General features: G+C 51.7%; 1 protein-coding gene across 1 annotated transcript; it reads right to left on the bottom strand.

Moving 5' to 3' along the window:
- Positions 1–153: 153 nt before the first annotated feature.
- Positions 154–14,640, bottom strand: MFSD4A (major facilitator superfamily domain containing 4A). Its single transcript, XM_052697990.1, is given in 11 exon segments — positions 154–1,295; positions 1,881–2,001; positions 2,196–2,266; positions 2,855–3,002; positions 4,467–4,640; positions 5,619–5,734; positions 7,327–7,495; positions 10,034–10,273; positions 10,351–10,549; positions 14,092–14,419; positions 14,422–14,640. Coding segments are annotated over 11 exon segments (1,833 nt in total). The 5' UTR covers positions 14,624–14,640; the 3' UTR covers positions 154–1,230.
- Between the last annotated feature and the right edge of the window lie 1,060 nt (positions 14,641–15,700).

The following is a 15,700-nucleotide window of genomic DNA, read 5'->3' on the forward strand; positions in this document are numbered from 1 at the left end:
GAAGGTAAGAGCTGCTGCTTGGAAAAACAGCAATTCTAAGGAAGGTTTAACAGCTGTTAGATTCAGTCTAAATGTGAGAGCAGAACTGTTGGAGGTAGCAGATTATCCTGGCCCCAGAGGGCTTCAGTTATCCGAGTCCAGTCATGCTGAGAATCTAGCAATCAATAAATCACCTTTAATTAAACACAGCTTTATATACACACGTACATATGTACATCCACATACAGCAGTTAAAGCAAAAAGTACATGTCCAATCACTCACTGAAGAAATAGATGCATGTAGCTTTACATTCTCCTAAAGCCAGTCCTTTCTTCATCGCTTGTAATAGGCCATGCATGGGGGTATAAGAGTACCTTACAGAAGGCACCTTTTATAATAAGTATTGCACAGATTAAGCAGCTGGAGTCTGGCTCCCAAATCTCTCTGTTTAAGCTTCAACTGGAAGCTAGAAATAAAACTGCCCTAAAAAACACTGCAACTGTAGCAGCTAAAATAACGACTTAAAGCAAAACAAACCATCACAACTCATAACTCATTCTTGACTCGTTAAAAAACAAAAAATAAAAGCTAAGGATTTTAATAATCAAGAGGCCCCAGCATGCTGAATAAGACACTGTCTTAGTGAATGGGTCTGGTACTGTGTATGATACAAGAATCAACTGTGCAAATATAGATAGATCCTGCTACCACTGTGCACTTGGTGGGTTCTACCAATGGCATAATTTTTTCTGGAAGTATTCCTGGTGATTGCATATACTCCCGTGTTGCACCAAGAAGGAATTAAAAGCCAGTATTGTGCTGTAGGTTTTTAAGGCTTCCTGTTCTTTACAGACCAGAAGAAAAACCTGTCCAGTTCAATGACTTAAGCCAGGAGATGGTCAAAGTCCTACATCTGGAACAAACAGACCTTCTTTGTTCCCACCCTCCATTCTGGATTTGTGTGAAAGCTCATTTGCAGGTTGTTCAGCATCATCCCTGCCCTATTCATAGCCTTTTGGGTGTAGGGTCATTCTGATGTTTGCAGTCTTTTTGGTCCATTGTGGCACAGGCAACTTGTGCTGAGCTTGCTGTGTTGTTCGAGGCTGTTTTCTTGATTCTGACTTACCCAATCTAGTGTGCTTTTGATTGTAGGAAACTTGTATGATTTAGTCATTAAGTGCAAAATCATCCTTAATAGTACTGCTTAATTGTGTGCTGTTTTATTGCTTTCCCAGGGCTTGGCTGCTTCTTCAGCGCTGATACTGTCCGGTGTCATCCATTACTGCTGGCTTGTCAGGTGAGGCAGCATCCATATCTGCAAAATGGACATGAGGAAATTGCCAGCTCTATCATCCATCCCATCCCACTTGTTTTGCTTTGCTGATGGTGGAAGAAAGGCCTCAATTTCCAGTAGCCTGGGGAAGTTATTTGCCTGTCATGCAGCCCTCCTTTTGTAAAAGCTGCTTAAGGAAGGAATGTAGTGCATGTAGAGTGATAAACAGGTAAAAGAAATCTGGACATCTCCCTTTGGATGGCAGCTGTTCCCTGGCTAAAACCCAGGGAGGAACTGCCTGTGTGCAGTCTGTCCTAGCAGGGCTTGCTCCTGCTAGCTATGCAGTAGCACAGTGGTGCTAGCACAGCTAAGATCCTATTTGGTTTGTGATATCCACAGATTGTTCCTTTTTTTTCCTTGCTCCTCCAAAAGCAAAGAAAGCAAACCCTGAGCAGTGACTGCCAAGGCTTTGTGGGCAAGTCAGAGCAGGAAGAGGGGACAGGAAGCAGCAGTAAAGTAAACATTTCCTTTCATTTTGCTGAAGTGCTGCACCCTGGTTATGCGTTGATGCATAATGCCATTCTTCCTCTCATTATAAAGCAGGGCTGAGTGCTGGTGCTTTCTTACCTGTTGAGGGCTTGGGGTACATCCTGTGGAAAAACAAGAGGAAAGCATAGAAGGTAAAGGCCAAGCCTCCAAAGATCATCCCGCAAACTAGGAAACTGTAGCTGCCCTGATCGTGTATAATCTGCAATTGGAGAGAAAAGAAAAAGCAGCACAGGTGTCATCACAGCATTTCAATACCTAATTGGCCTTTGCTGAGAGCTTTACTTTTTGATAGCTCAAGCTCTTGGAGCAGCTGTCCAAAACCTGGACTAAGATTTCTAGTGAAGTTCAGGCAGGTTTTGGCACTCCTCGTCTTCTCCCTTTGCCCACGCTTACCGATCCCACCAGCAGCTGTAGTACCATCTCTCCAATTCCAGCTCCTGTCACTAACACAGTTGTGGCACAGCCTGAAAAGAAACAGCACAAGTGATAATGACAGCCAGCAGGACCAGCCTGTAGCCACTTCAGATTGCAGAGAAATGCTCAGTGGAAGTTTCCATCCAACGGTGAGACTGACTCGTGGGAGTAAGAGAATGAAAACATTAATACAAAAAACATCTCTTCTGTCACTTGTCCCCATCAGCAGAAGTGCTGTTGCTTCTTGCTGAAAAGATTTTCATTCTTCTGTATCACTGAGGTTGGCAGTGACCTCCTATAGGGGCTGGCCAAGGGATTTTCTGTTCGCTGATAACCTGGGTGATGCTTTCAGAACTGACATTCTTGTCTGAGAGCCCTGAAGCTGCAGGAAACTAAGAAGCAGTCTGGATCCCTGCCTGTGGAAGTTATTAGTGCAGCAAATCTGGGATTTGTTCAGTCAGCTTTTCCAACTACAAGCTCAAATGAAGATGGTATTCAAAAACAGACCTTTCTTCTAATCCTCCTAAGCGTCCCTAAAGCAGGAGGGGGGACCTGCTGGGTGTCATTGTACCTGAGCTCTAGGCTTGAACACCTGCCTGCTTTCAGATTGTGCCAGGTGGGCCCAGATCCCCACTCACCTTTGTACTGCAGGATGTCCTCAGTGTAAGCCAGCATGCTGGGGAAAGTGCTGCTGAGAAACAGACCCAGAGATGCTGTCCCCACAAACAAGAAGACAACGCTGGAGGAGAAGATCAGGAGCAGGAGGAAGGTTATCAGGACTCCAATCTGTAAGCAACAAGCACAGAGTCAGCAGGAGGGCAAATGCTGAATTAAAATGAAGTGAATATTATGAAGGCAGCAGTCTCAGTCGTTAACAAGTCTTACTCAGCAGGCTGAAGAGTTCAGTCGCTCCATAACTTCTCACACCCCACCTCTCACAAGAAGAGTAAAGCCAAAGTGCCAAAGGCATTAAACCAAACCTGCCCTCACTTCTGTCGTGCTGCAATATGCAATAATAGCAAGAACATCTCAGCTGTGCTGGTAACCGTGGCACAGGGAGGCAGCAGAGGGAGCTCTTCTATACCAACTTAAGGTATCTTAAATATTCAAGCCCTGGTGATGGGCATTTGCATATACACAGGAGCAATTAGGATTTGCTGTAATGATGGAATGACTGCCACGAGCTGCTCTGTCTGACTACATGCAGCAGTACCAACAAGCAAGCACTGCATGAAATGTGTGTTTTTGGCCTTGGGTGATGTTATTGCCTTTAAAAGGAAGTGAGGAGGCTTCCGTTAAGAGTTGGAGGCTCCTCCCTTCTCTCTCCAAATATGAGCAGCTGCTAAAATGCCTTGTCCTCAGGTTTTAGAGAGCAGTCAAACAGCTCAGAAAATGATAAAGCCTGTCGAGGTGATGCTTATGCCACATACCTGATCTAGGGCTGACGGGGCTGAGCCTTCCCTGCTCCCATGTCACTACACTAGTGACTGCATTCTGAAACAGGAGGTTATTGTACTCATTTTAAAAATAAGGGCAAAGCACTTCACTGTAGCTGTTGGTATATAGATTTAGTTGACGAGGTGACCAGCAATAAGGTGCCAAGCAGGCTTCCTCATCTGTCAGCAACAGATACTAGCATAGGACTAATATCAGAAGGTCCCACTGTGCATTGTCACCACCCTGTTTTGTTTATTAACAGTAAAACCTGCCATCAGAATAACTTCTGGTTTAAATAAATTGTAGATTAACTGCCTTCTCTTCATGATGGGGAAGTGGGACCAGTTCCCTCCCTGCTGTCTGTCATATCCTTCTGTGCATCTCTCATATATCCTCTCAGGCTTCCATTTCCTTTCTTCAGGTGAATACATTTTATTAATTTAAGCAAGCAAATATAACATTGATTTGTTTGACAACCAGTAATGTCTAAGCAGAGAACTTTCAAGCTAGCTGCCTTCCTTTCCCCACGGCTGACACAGACATTGATTTCCCTGTGGATGCCAGAGAAGATGATGAGAAAATAAATGAAGTTGGCAGATGGTTTACTAGTTGCTTTCAGAAACCTCAAGCTCAGAAAAGCAGTACAACCACGCTGCAGGTGTTTGCTACCTCCTGCATGTCACTCACAGTCACATAGGGATGGTGGTGCAGCTCACCCCAATGGTGTGCTTGTCACAGTGCCTGCTGCAAAGCTACCCCAGGTATGGCATCAAAACAGGACAGCAAGCAGGAGGAAGGTAGGAACAGCCTTACCACATTGATGAAGACCATGGTCGCTGGCTTCATTCGGTAGGACACGGGGATGGAGATGAGCCTGCCCAGTGTGATGAATCCCCAGAAGAGGCTGGGCAGGTAACCAGCCACCTTGTGCACTACAGAGAGAGGCTCTTCCACGGCGTAGCTGTAAATGAAGCCTGAGTATTCTCCCTGTGGGGAAGGCAGAGCAGCACATCACGGTGATGCGATGATCTCCAGGCCTTTGCAACGTTAACCTCAACCTGTCCTTCAATACTGACAATACAGCATTGCAGGAGAGTCTGCCTATGGATTTGCTACTGGTCCTCAGTGAACCTTATTCCCAAGAGTTTGCAGCTGGAGGCAGAAGTAGAACACAGGACTGAGACACTCCTAAAAGGGCACCGCTGAGCAGCTGCACTAGGTAGGATGCGTGCTAAGCTCTTACCCATAGAGATGCTCTCTTCCCCTAGGACTGTCTTGGAATTGCATACTCTGAGCACATCTCACAGTGAGAACTCAGAGTAAATCATCCTTGAAGATGGAAGCCCTGGAGAGGTTCTGTCTCTGACAGCTGCTTGACGTAACCCCACTCATCTTCCTGGATCCTGTTTAAGGCCTTAGTGAGACTCAGCAGTATTTTACCAGGAGTAGACTGAGACAAACCTGCTTGAAGGAGCAGCAGCCAAATGAGCCCCCTGTGACTGCCCTGCTGGGGGATGTGCTGTCAGACCACTACAGAGAGACTGCATGCATGCTTTCCTCTTGGATACTGTGGACCCGTCAAGCAAAGAACCTCTGTTTCTTATGACATAAAGCTGTTTTTACACCCTGGCTAAAGAGAGAAGAGAATTCCACTGCCTGCAAGGACACCGTCACAACTCCAGCTCTACCCTGGCTAGGAGAGCAGCAGTAACCATCTAGGTGCAACAACGCAGCGCCTAGCAGAAGGTACACAACCCTCCCAAGAAGCAGGGAACACGTCAGCCGGAGCCATCAGCTTTTAATGAGCTACCTTGGGAACCCCACTGCTGCACAGACCGTCAGGTCCAGCCCACTGCACACAGGGGACACGTGAGTGTCTCTGGGTATGGGCTGTTGCAAGTGATGGGGAAGGAAGAAAGCCATGTAGCTTTGCTCAGACAAGATCCTTCTATCGGCTGAACTCACCACAATCCCATCAGTCATGAAGAGAACAAGAGCCCCAGTGATGTGGACTGCGAAGTAGGTGTAAGAAGCCCCTCTGAAGTTTTTGCTTTGGCAGCAGCTAAATAAGTCATCATGACCTGGTGAAAAACAATGCAAAGCAAACTTAGCTGGAACGCCCCCCTGGGGCTGGGTAGTTGCCAGCCCACACTGGGGATTTGTTTTGTGCTCAGCTGCAGGACAGACATTCATAGGGACTGTGAACAACAGTGCTGCTAACCTCTGCCAGCACAATGTCTTTTATTTTTTATCTTTAAGCTACCTAAACCTTCACAAGGGATACAGCTATGCTCATAGGCTGACTGCCCGCAGACTGGGATCCCAGCTCTCCAGGATATTTGCTCCTTAGCTCGCAAAAGCTGCTTTTGCTTCCCTTCCCATTTAGGAGCTCCAATTGCTGCTCCCGTTCTTAACAGAAATAAACCCATTCAGCCACAGCACTCATCCTCGGAGCTCCTCACACATGGTACAAGCACACCAGAGTCCTGCCCAGGGCAGCTCACATTTCTCAGCTAAAAGGTGCTGAACCAAACAAGCCAACTCTGGGAAAGAGGGTGATAAACACACAGGCTGCTGTCACCTCCTCTGGCAACCACTGGGAACACCAGTCTGTCCAAACCAGCTGGGACTCAGCACCCTGCTGTGCCCTGCTGTCCCATCCTCAGGCTCACACCACGCTGGTGGCTGTTCCTGCACTGCCAACGAGGAAATTCTCACCACTTCTATAGGGAAATGAGGGATTTTGCCAGCGCAGAAACATCTGTCACAGATCACAGCAGTCGGCCACGCAGCCGTCCTGCTTCTCTAAGCGTTGCTCTCAAATGTGTGTAAGAAAAGGGTGGAGATGAGAAGAACGTGGATTGTATGAAAAGGGGCAGCTGGGTTCAGGAAAGAAACACTTCATGTCTCAGCTTAGGGGAGTGCTGGTAGACGAACACAACCTTATTAGACACCAGAGAACCCACACCTTCAGGTGCATTCCTTGCAGCACCTCAGCACTCCAGCTGCCTCCACTTTCTTCCAGCATTCCCTAAAATTGTGTTGTTAGGGTGAAGCTGCCACACCTGCAGCAGTGCTCTTCTCACAACTGAAGATGCGACTGCTTCAGAGATTCACTGTTCAGCTGGAGGATTCACTTGGATAACGTTTCTCCTGGGCAGTACAGGACAGTGTGATGTTGCCCACCAAGCGGGCTGTAGTCACCAGTTCAAACTATTGCTGGTGTTTAACTTTGTCCCAAACAAGAGCACTGTCCTTACACCTCTCAGATTCACACCAGTCAGCATTCTGCAGCAGTCATTGCTTTCACATGGAGCAGACAGAGGAGCCAGCTCTAAACCTGACTGAAAACCAGAAGGAAATAGAGGGGCAGAACTTTCACTTGTGCCTACACGACCCGGTAGCGCGGGTTTAATTTCAGGGCAGCTCACAGGAGAGCAGCCTGGAATCCCTGCAGCCCCATCAGATCTGAGGTCAATTGGGCACCAAACCGATGGGATCATTTGGGCACTTTTGGATTACATTCACATTTATGTTTTGGAAAGTTTTCTCCTTAGACAATAGCAATTAAGCTCACTTGTTAACCACCATGGAGACAGTCAGAAAGAAGGCTCTTTCGCGCTCGGCTCACCCCCTGTTCCCCAGAACCATAAGCGAGGTGCCTGCAGCTCACCTCCTGCAGCGTGGGCTCTGTGCACAGAGGCAGACAGGTCATCCTTCTCCACGGGACGTGCTTCCATTGCCAGTTCATCTGCTGACAGCAGTGGGTGGCTGCTGCTGCTGAAGCACGGCACCATGCGCTCCTTGTAGAGCAGGAAGAACACGGCGATGGGCACCGGCAGCTGAGGAGGAGCAGAGAGGGGCAGGTAAGGGCAATGCAGAGCTCACACAAACTGCAGTTCCTCATTCCCAAGGGCCTTTCGGGAAGCCCAACCCATCCCTGCTAAGCACATCCCTCAGTGCCACATCTCTGCGTTCCTTGGGCACCTCCAGGAGTCACCATCCAACTCCATCAATGCACGTCTGCCTCTACCCAAGGAATAATAAAATAGGTTTTGCCCGTGGAGAGCAAAGAGGTGTGAATGAGAGTCCTTTGGCTGGAACTGTGAGGAACAAGCCAGCTGCTCCAAGACCTGCTTTGCCCACCTCCAGCCATTAGCAGGGGTTGCTCAGCATCTCATGAGATGAGCTCCTGGTTCCCAGGCCAACGGCTGCAGCCAGACAGCTGCAAACAGCCCCTGAACCCAGCCTATGCTGCAGGACCTGGGATGCAAGCACCCTCTAATCCACAGCTGCATGACATCCACACCCCATGGTCAGCACTGCATGGGCTGTGCCAGCATTCAGTGTCCCCATGTAGGGACAAAACACAGGGCCAGTGAGCTCAGACCTGCCTGTGGGACACCCTGCATGCACCCCGACTTGGTGGTGCCTGCAAACCCAGAGGGACTGCTCTTTTTTAGGGGAATGAAAATAGAGGGAAGTAAATGAAAAGCTGGGTCTGCCCCTGAGCAGCCTCCTCCTCCCTGCAACTGAGTGGTGTTTACTCTGCAACAAATGGGGAGAAAGCCAGGAAATCCTAAGTGACAGCTCACTCTCCAGCCGCCCAGCTCTTGTTTTCTCCATGTCTGTGAGCAAGTGTGAGCTCGGGCTCCAATTTCCTGCTTTTTGTTGGCTTGTGGCATTATTTAAATGTATGGAGAATTCCCCCCACACCCGCCTCTCTTGCCTGAATTTCATTTATGAGGACTTCATTGTTCTGGGAACAATGGGAATAGGAACAGTGAGTTCGGTCCCATGGAAGAAAAATGCATTTGCTTGATAGTTCTAATCCTTCCGGAGGTCAGGACCAGATTTTATTCTTCTGAATTGCAAATTTTGCAAAATAAAGAAACGTCACAACAACAACAATAACAACAAAAAATGAACCAGAGGGACTGGCCATAGAGATAACAGCTCCAGGCACTTGAGGAGCACTCAGCACCTGCATGGAGAGGATCCTCAGTTCCCAATGGAACTGTGCATGCATCCCATCTGCAAAGCAAGCTGCTCCCTTTCCCTACATCCAGATGATATCTCAAAGCTGGCGGTGCCTTGAGTGCACAAGAGCCCAGACCCTACGGGACGTAGGTTGGTCACCGATGGCTCTCAGCTCTGGTTCTCTCTGGCAGGAGATTCCCAAAAGCTGTGACTCCTTGGCACAGCCTGACCATAAACCCAGGCTGTGCACAGGGACAGGGTGTCCTGGGAAGCACTTTGCTCATTACACGGGCAGGTGGAGAAGAGCAAACAGAGCTGAGTGCCAACACGCTGCCTGGGCACACATCACTGGGACGGCCCACACTGCAGGCACAGCTGCCCCATCCCAGCCCTTCCACTGCCAGCAGGTGCTCCAGCTCCATGCACTGAGCCAAAGGGGACATCGCCTCCACCCCTTGCAGGTCTTAACCATCAGAAGCTCCATGATTTGTTGTGCAGCTCAGTGTGGGTGCACCTCCAGCATCCCAGTTTCTCATTTCAGATCCCCAGCGTCGCTCCCTGTGATGCTCCCAGCACCCACCCCAGCACAGCGCTCCCCCAGGACAGACAACCATCCGGACAAACACGGCCCTACAGAGGAACGTTGCCCCAATTTCCAGCCCCTTTGGATGAGGACATTTCCGTTCTGTGGGAAACTGAATTTTAAAGTGTAGTTTTTGTTCCAAATCTGGATGAAAAGCCCCAAATTTTCCTCCCAGCCAAATTTTTTTCATTCCGAGAGTCGTCCAAGCACTTCATCTGATAACTACAGCAAAAACATTTTGCTCCAATAGCACCACAACGGAGTCAGCTTCACACTCTGCACCGATGCCAAAGTCAAATTGAGACATTTCGACTTGAAACAAAGCAAGGAATGGAAATGAATCATTGCAGCCATCAGGATACACACAACACTGTGAAAACGGGTGTGGAGCTGTGGTTTGGCCATTTAAAAAATAATAACAACACAGTTGCTGGTCCTGGTTTCCATTCCTACAGCTCGCTCATCCCAGCCACTTCCCTGGGGTGTCAGCCCTGAATGCTGTGTCCTTTCCATGCTGCACACGCTCACATTCAAAATAGATATTAAATGCTCAAAAACTCAATTATCTTGCTCAAGATGGACTGGCAAAGTAGGCAATGCCCTGGTGTAATTAAAAGCACATTTCCCACGGCACGCACAGTGTCAGAGGTAACTAAAAGTGCTGCTGGGCAGGGAGCATCCTTCCGTGCACTGCACAGAGTCACTGCCCAGCAGTTCTGCTGTCTGTTTCTCTCTCATCAGCAGCTGCCACATCTGTCCTCACACCTCCTTTCTCACTGCCAGTGACGCCCCAAACGCCCAGATCCCATCCACTTACATTGATGAGGGCCATGATCCAGAAGGCGTAGGAGACGCGTGTGACCACCATGCCCTTCATGGGCAGGTCGTAGTGGGACAGGTTGCCCGGGTGGTGCGGCACCAGGGACTTGCGGATGTGAGGCAGGTTGGTGGAAGCGTTGGCCGTGCCATTGGACAGGATGCAGTTGGTGTCAGAGAGGAAGGGGTCGGCTATCAGTGGGCTCAGCAAGGCTCCGAAGCCCACGAAGAAATGCAGAGCCTGTGGGATGAGGCAGGGATGGGGTGATGGAGGAAGAGGAGGAAGCGCAGCTGGGGGGTCGGGGGCTGTGTGCTCACCTGCAGGAAGATGGCAGAGTCCTTCTGGTAGATCTTCACCAGCTGCATGTTGGAGATGGTGTCGATGCAGCCCATGGCCAGGCCTGCCACGGCCATGACCACAGCCAGCACCACCACATTGTGGCACAGTGGGATGATGGCAAAGACCAGGGAGATGGCCAGGGATGAGGCGAAGAGCGCTAACAGCGACTGAGCCAACCTGGGGCAGGAAGGGGAAAGAAAAAAAGAGTTATCTCCGTGAGAGCCACATCTGCACCACAGCACTACATTGTGTTCTCAGCCCTAGGCCAGCCGGTGGCACAGGCATCAGCAGGATGTGTCCATGGGCTGTGTCTCGTGCTGTCTCTGCTCCAGCACGTGCTCTTCTGATGCTGCAATTGGGATGCTGAGCCACTTGCTCCCTTCTGTGCATCCTCATCCAGCCACCACCACCCCACAGCACGGCCATCTCCTGCCTCAAAGACGTGTCCCCTTTCAGCCAGCTTTTGAGGAGAAGAGGAATCTTCTCTAGAAACCCATTCTGCACATTCCAGGGCAGAAGAGGGAGGAGGACCTCCCTTTGTTACCTGCGCGGATCTGCATTCTCCCTCCATGCCCTTGCGCTGTGCTCTGCACGGGCAGCATCTGCATCCTGCAGAACAGAGCCCAGGTTGGCACCGCACAGCGCCTGAGCTGCCAAGTGGGAAGGCAGGAAGGAAGGAAGGAAACGGGGAGCAGACAGCCGAGAGCTGGAATCACTGAGGCCAGCAGAAAGATGGGACTTCAGAGTCACAGCAGTGAGTAAATAGCGGAGGCACCTCCCAGCCTGCGAGGAGCCCGGGGCAATGACCAACAGCACAGAGAAATGAGGTGTAATTAGCAGCTGGGGGAACGCATGGGCATAGGACCAGCAAGCGGAGCAGCCAAAGAGGCAGAAGTGATGGGCAGCAGGGCGGCTCACCCCCAGGCACACCACTGTGCTTCTGCACAGCCCTCCTTCATCCCAAACCCACAGCAACATGACCTCCCACATCCTGCCTGTGGCTTGAGCTGTGCTCCAGCAGCACGGGGAGGAACAGCACAAGGACGGCTGCCCCTTATCATGCGGTGACACGAGGTGCTCATAGCCTCCATCCTGCAGGAGCCCATGGTTTGCAGAGCCCTAAATGCTGACCTCCCTCTGATGGCATCCAGTGATCCCACATGTGGTTTTGCAGTGAGGGAGTGAGATGCATGCGGGGAAAGCAGAGAGCACATGGGAGGGAAGCAGCCTTGAGCCTGCAGGGAGGCTGGGAGTGATGGAGCAACACGCACTGAGACATCCCTGAGACACCTCTTCTCTCCTGCAGGCCCAGCACTGCCGGTGCCACACTCATTACTGGAGTTAAATATTAATTGCAAATAATGGGATGTCCTTATGAAGCACTGAATGGCTCGCTTTGATGTTCCCAAAGTGCAGAAACTGCCTGCAGCCATAAGACATTCATCACACACTCACACCCTGAGACAGTGGTACACAGCCTGGGGGCACTCAGCCTTTGGGGGTACTGAGGGGTCATCCCTTCCTCCAGCACAGCACCCAGATGCTCTCGAGGGCGCTGCTCAGCCCCTCACAGCAGCTGGGGGTGTTTGCAGAGACAAACCCTTGGGAAGCATCCTCAAAGGAGACACCTCAGGACTTCAGAGTGGCTCTGAACCCCACGTCCCGATGGTGTGAAACTGATGTGCCCCTCCGAAGGGCACCCAGATGCACTGTCGTGTTGCAGCACCCACCACCTCCCCAGCCCTGTGTCCTCAGCAGAGCTCCCTGCTTGCAGCCACCTCCTGTCCCAGGCACTCAGGTGTGAAAGGAGGCCAGTAGCATCACAAAAGCTCCTTTGATTTTCAGCATGAATCGTGAAAATGATCCCTTCTGCTTTTTTTGGTTCCTGGAGCACTCGGCACACCTGGCTGCATCACAACCCAAGAAGGAATCCACATCTGGCACCCAGAGGTCCAGGCTGACTTCCATAAGACGCAGGGCTGTGCTGCATCAATGGCAGCAAACTCGCCCTCTCCCCCCCATGCACAGTAACATAACCCCCAGCTCACTGCTCCTGTAGCACCATCCGACATGAAGGATGGTTTTCTAGACCTCAGGAAGCATATTCTACATCCCTCAAGTCAAGAAGATGAATGACCATCAGGTTAATCCCACTCTGTGAAAGCAATAATTAAAAACCCAGAGCCCTAAGAGGATGAGGGGAGGGCTGGGGAGGTGCCATCTCACACCTCTCCTGCTCCAGCTGTGCTGTGCCTTTGGGCAGAGCCTGTGCAGGGCTCCAGCACAGGGCAGCTCCCCACCCCCCAAACCCTCTGCTCTCCTATTAACGCCAATAGGATGAGCTCAGGCTGTTCTGACACCAAGAGCAAAATCAAAAATGCAGGAGGACACAAAAATGCAGCTTCGGGATGGGGAAAAAGCAAACAGAGGGCACAAGCACTTGGTCACAGCAGTGCTTCTGTCACAAGTGCACATGGCACAGCAGCAAGAAGGGAGCACAGCTTCACAAGGCAAGCACAACATCCAGCCAAATGGAAAAGTGAGGAACGCAAGAGGGGATGCAGGTGCATGGAGCCCACACCTGGATTTTGCACTGCTTCAGGATGGGCTCAGCTCCCACTGCGAATCCCAAGTCCAGGAGGTGTTTTGAGCCCCAGACCCCATCCCCACTCACGCAAGGGAGTGATTTCACAGCACCACATGAAAAGTTGAATTCTGAGCCAAGAGCTGCAACTACAGCTCAGCAAAACCCCAAGCACGAGTTTGCAGAGAGCAGAGCACGTTGTGAGCACTGCAGCAGCGGGGGCTGCTCCACCATCCCACCAGCAAAGCAGCTGCTGGGCACCGAGCACTGCAAGCACCAGCTGTGGGTTTTTTTGCTGAGAAAATTTCTTCTTTAAAAGCTAGCAGGAATTTTAGAGTTATCCTGGCAACCAAAACGGACACTGAGTTGCAGAGGGATTTGGGCCATCGTTATGCTCTGAACTCGCAGTGCTCCAGGACTTCAGCCCCACGTTCAGCAGCTTCTCTGGGGTGAGGAGCGCTGGGACAGCTCACAAAGTGGGACAACATCTGTCGGTGCCCCAGTGCCACCTTCACCAACCAACACTTCCCACTCAGTTCCCTTCTCAATTCATGAGACAAGAGTTTAACTGAAGCGTTTCCAAACGGGTGCCTTACTGAAGTGAAGCACTTATGCAAGATTCCTTTAGGTGCCTGTTAAATATATACATGTGTGACGTATGGAGATGCACATGGAGGTGCATTACGCCACTGCCCAAACAATTACCAACAATGTAAATAATCAGCTGATTCGCCCTACAGCACGGCTGTCCATCGCACCTCAAACGCAGATGGCGACCCTCAGGGCTGAGCCTTGGGCGTTATTTGCTCTAAAGACACTTCGGAGGGTGGGATCGGGGTGGGCTGCCCCAGCGACCCCTACAGGTTCCCGGGTATCACCTCCCGACCCCGGGGTTCTCAGACCTGGTCATCGCAACGCCCTCGATCCACGATTTGGAAAACATCCTCTAGGAAGTTCTCACTTCAACTTCGCCGTCCCCGTCCCGAGCTGCGGGGTTCGCGTCTTTCCGTGCGGCTGGGAGCGGAGCCGCCCCGCAGCCCCATCCCTCCGTCCCGCATCTCCGCGCCCATCTCAGCCCCACGGACCCGAAGGGGCAGCGCTGTTCCTCCACCCCCCAGAGCAGAGCGGCCCTTACGTCCTCTTGAAGACCCCTCCGAGGCAGCTGCCGAGCAGGAGGCAGAACTGCTGCGAGAAGAACACCCAGGTGATCTGCGAGAGCGAGCTCTGCGTCTGGCAACGGAGGTCCAGCAGCGTGGGCCCCAGAAAGGCGATGCAGAGGCCGAAGCTAAAGAAGACGCTCCAGTAGGTGAGGGTGGGCTGCAGGTTCCTCCGGAACCGAGCCGATACCCGCTCGTCCCACCACATCCTGGGCGGCGGCGCGGGGCGGCCCGCGGAGATGCGGCTCCCGCACCGCCCGGCCCCGCTCCCAGCCCGGCCCCGCCGCCGCCCCGCTCCCCGCTCCTCCTCTCCGGGCTGTGGCTCCGAAGCCCGCCGGCCGCTGACTCCGCCTCCGGGACCGGGGACCGCCGCCGCCTCCCGGGGCCGGGCGGAGCCTTCCTCCGGCGGGCGGTGCGGTACGGAACCCACGAAGCCCACCCGGAGCCCCCCGAGACTTCAGCGCATCCCCGTGGGGGGGAAAGAACCGTCCGAACCGCCACCTCCAGCATCACCTCGAGGTGGGGTGGAGCAGCATCTCACCCAGAAAGAGGCGGGCAGCTCCCACTGCTCGCTCCGAGCTTCACTGCTCAGACTGCATCCATCACAACAGAAAGCAAAGCAGCAGCTGAACCCCTTGTTCTGCTTCCTGAGCGCCTTAAATAAAGACAAACCGCTCCAGACAAATGCAATTAAAGGTGCCTGTGCCCCTCCTGTGGATAAGAAGGGTGAGATGGGCTGTGGGAGTGTGTGCATTTTGGAGCTGGAGCGGCTGATGCTTACGCAAAAGGTCTCCTCTAGAGGCTGAGATTATAAATATTTCACCTACTTTAGGGAAGGACTGCAATTTTTAGATTGCTCTTTCCAGGCAAAGCAGAATCGCTGGAGCTGAGCTGTGGGTAGAGCTGCTCCAGTGCCAGAACCCCACAGCTGTTACCACCCTGTGACCCACATTTCAGGAATGTTGCTCTGGGTCACAGGTGCTCATTTCCACCTGGACATAGCTTAATGTTTAGCTAATCCAAATTGCATCCTAGTCCCAGTTCTGCCACCTCCATGGCATCTGCAGGTGACCTCCCAGGGTAAGGAGGGCAGCCACTGAGCGTGGGCAGCACCACAGAGCAGGTGGGGGATGGAGCCCTGATTTCATCCGTGGGTGCCCAGCAGCAACCAAGCAGCCACAGAGCAGCTCAGCTGCCAGAGGTGGAGACATGCTGTTAAGTGGTTCACCAGTGGGAAAACTGAAGGCTCACTGGGCATGGGGCTGGAGGGGTCTATGTGGAACTGCTCAGTATGGAATAAGATATTTAAAGTATCCCCTCAAGTTCAGTAGGAGGGCTTGGGAGCATTCTGGTTTTACAGCACCTGAAATGACCACATCCCTCCTGCTGGCAGCAACCACTCTGATTTGGAGAGCTCTGTTTTCTTGCTTCCAGGTGGCAAGCAAGAAGGTGAGCCTGTTATGGATGGTCAGACCCAGCATCTTCAGCAAAGATCGATTCTGGTGTACCAGATGGGCAGGAGACCCATGGTCTGCTCCTGCCTTCATTGCTGGCTCACCGTAACCCAACAGCATCAGCTCTTTGGGC

This window comes from Tympanuchus pallidicinctus, unplaced genomic scaffold (assembly GCF_026119805.1).
Source record: "Tympanuchus pallidicinctus isolate F22 unplaced genomic scaffold, pur_lepc_1.0 scaffold32, whole genome shotgun sequence".
NCBI classification, from domain to species: domain Eukaryota; kingdom Metazoa; phylum Chordata; class Aves; order Galliformes; family Phasianidae; genus Tympanuchus; species Tympanuchus pallidicinctus.